The sequence below is a fragment of the Mastomys coucha genome, unplaced genomic scaffold (genome assembly GCF_008632895.1).
Source record: "Mastomys coucha isolate ucsf_1 unplaced genomic scaffold, UCSF_Mcou_1 pScaffold18, whole genome shotgun sequence".
NCBI classification, from domain to species: Eukaryota; Metazoa; Chordata; class Mammalia; order Rodentia; family Muridae; genus Mastomys; species Mastomys coucha.
The window spans coordinates 101,339,180-101,340,281 of record NW_022196900.1 but is presented as its reverse complement, the minus strand read 5'-3'; the positions used below and the strand labels follow the sequence as shown (position 1 = coordinate 101,340,281).

At 44.0% G+C, this 1,102-nt stretch overlaps 1 protein-coding gene and 1 pseudogene across 2 annotated transcripts; both read left to right on the top strand.

Moving 5' to 3' along the window:
- Nucleotides 1-684, top strand: LOC116095801 (arylacetamide deacetylase-like 4; the record flags this gene model as incomplete). The annotated part of the gene is made up of 1 exon (XM_031377044.1): nucleotides 1-684. A coding segment is annotated over one exon (645 nt), but the record flags the coding sequence as incomplete, so codon positions are not given.
- A 136-nt stretch (nucleotides 685-820) lies between these two features.
- LOC116095664 lies at nucleotides 821-1,102 on the top strand (annotated as a pseudogene). Its single transcript, XR_004120678.1, has one exon. The product of XR_004120678.1 is annotated as a small nuclear ribonucleoprotein G pseudogene (transcript).

Below are 1,102 nucleotides of genomic sequence, written 5' to 3'. Positions count from 1 at the left end.
TTTGGAGGTTGGGCTGCAGCCTCCATTGCCCAGAGCCTGGTCAGTATCCCTAGTCTCCCCCAGATCCGAGCTCAAGTCTTGATTACTCCAATTTTGCAGTTTGTTAATTTCCTTTTACCATCTCAACAACAGAATAAAAACATCCCATTTCTTACCAGAGACTTGATGACTCTACTTGTGGGTAAATATCTGGCCATTGACCTCTCTTGGAGCGATTCCATGCTTACAGGTTCTGTTATACCTCCAGACAAGTGGATGAAATACAGAAAGTGGCTCAGCTCTGACAATATCCCCAGAAGGTTCTGGAGCCAAGATACACAACCTGAGTTTCTTGGACATTTTAATGAGGCTGCCTATCTAGAAACAAAACATATATTCCACACGGAAATTTCCCCAATCATCGCAGATGATGAGACCATTGCTCAGCTTCCTGAGGCATGCCTAGTGAGTTGTGAGTATGACATAATCCGCGATGATACCTTGCTTTACAAGAAGCGCTTGGAAGACCAGGGCATTCCTGTGAACTGGCACCATGTGACTGACGGTTTGCATGGATGCCTTATAATGTTTGATATAAAGTTTCTAAATTTCCCCTGCAGCATGAAAATGGTAAACACTGTTGTCAGTTACATAAAGAGCATATGATAGTCACTTTGGTCTTTGAGTATAATGAAATAAAATATCCTGTGCAATGGAGTTGGTTGGGCTTTATTTTGCTGTGGGAGAAGATGTTTACATTGTGCATAGTCTAAGAAAGCAGGATGAAGTTGAAGCAAAATACTGATGGCTTTACAGTAAAGAAAACTCAGGGCCGTTGTGCTGAGCCTGCTGAGCAGTCGCCATGAGCAAAGCCCACCCTCCCGAACTGAAGAAGTTTATGGACAAGAAGTTATCATTAAAATTATACGGTGGCAGGCATGTACAAGGAATACTGCGGGGCTTTGATCCCTTCATGAACCTTGTGATTGATGAGTGTGTGGAGATGGCAACCAGTGGGCAGCAGAACAACATCGGCATGGTGGTCATCCGAGGAAACAGCATTATCATGTTAGAAGCCTTGGAAAGAGTCTGACCAGTGTTCAGCAGTGTGTCCACATCCCTC